General features: G+C 43.6%; 1 protein-coding gene across 1 annotated transcript in view; it reads right to left on the reverse strand.

The window, feature by feature from the left end:
• Nucleotides 1–1,092: 1,092 nt before the first annotated feature.
• LOC127930266 (uncharacterized) overlaps nucleotides 1,093–1,305 on the reverse strand; it is a 1,989-nt gene continuing 1,776 nt past the window's right edge. The window contains exon 2 of the mRNA XM_052519819.1: nucleotides 1,093–1,305. This exon is cut by the window's right edge and continues 1,552 nt beyond it. Within this exon, the coding sequence (XP_052375779.1) occupies nucleotides 1,118–1,305 (188 nt within the window). The 3' untranslated portion in view covers nucleotides 1,093–1,117.

Here is a 1,305-nt window from a genome sequence, read left to right on the forward strand (position 1 = left end):
GCCTGATGGACCTACTGCCAAATCCTCGAAAACAACACTGAAGGCGGTAAAGAAATTAACATTAAGTTCTCTGGCAACAACTCTGCTGGACATTCCTGCGGTCAGCATGCAAATTGCACGCTCCCTCAACTTGAGACATCTGCACATTTTAGAGTGTCATTCTATTGTCCCCAGCACAAGGTGCACCTGTGTAATGATCATGCTGTTTAATCAGCTTTTTGATATCAAATCAAATGTATTTATAAAGCCCTTCGTACATCAGCTGATATCTCAAAGTGTTGTACAGAAACCCAGCCTAAAACCCCAAACAGCAAGCAATGCAGATGTAGAACCACACCTGGTCCTGTGGATGGATTACCTTGGCAAAGGAGAAATGCTCACTAACAGGGATGTAAACAAATTTGTGCACAAAAAATTGAGAGAAATAAGCTGGAACATTTCTGGGATCTTTTATTTCCGCTTATGAAACATGGGACCAACACTTTACATGTTGAGTTTATATTTTTGTTCAGTGTGTATATATGAAGGTTAGCACTTATTAGTGTTCACTAATACGACCCCTTTTTTAAATTACAAGTTCAGTGAAGAGCTATCTTTTGGCAACATTAAAACAGGGGTGTATTCATTCCACCAATTCTGCTGCACAACGGAACGTTTTGTAACTGTTTGGCGTTTCTATTGGACAAATCCAGGTAAGTCTCTCCCCGTTTTGTTTCCGTCTGCTTCCGTTTAAGAAATGTTTTGCAACAGAATCAGCATAATGAATACACCCCTGGTCATCAAAAACAGACCGTTCCTTTTTATCTGTTTAAATGTTACATTTGTTGTTCTTCCTTAATCAAAGTTCAGTAGAATATCACTGATGCAACAACACAGAAGCATGGAGCTGGTAAAAACAAAACAGAAATCCTACTCTCTCCCTCCCTCTACCCCCTCTCTCTCTCTCTCCCTCCCTCTCTCTCTCTCCCTCCCTCTCTCTCTCCCTCCCTCTACCCCCTCTCTCTCTCTCTACCCCCCCCCTCTCTCCCTCTCTCTCCCCCTCTCTCTCTCTACCCCCTCTCTTTCTCTCTCTCCCTCCCTCTCTCTACCCCCCTCTCTTCCATCATCTCTCATATGATCAGAGCAAACTATGAAAAGATGGAAAACTGAAAACCCAAGGTAATTGGGGCTGCAAACAGACATCGTCCTCTGACACTGGTGCACAGTGCTCTGACACATCTCCGTCAAGCTCTGATACCTCAGCCTGCCATTTCCTTTTCACTTTGTTGTTTCTGCCGGACTCTCTCTTCTCTCTCGTCCTCTGCA

Source organism: Oncorhynchus keta, chromosome 5, assembly GCF_023373465.1.
Source record: "Oncorhynchus keta strain PuntledgeMale-10-30-2019 chromosome 5, Oket_V2, whole genome shotgun sequence".
In the NCBI taxonomy this organism is placed as follows: domain Eukaryota; kingdom Metazoa; phylum Chordata; class Actinopteri; order Salmoniformes; family Salmonidae; genus Oncorhynchus; species Oncorhynchus keta.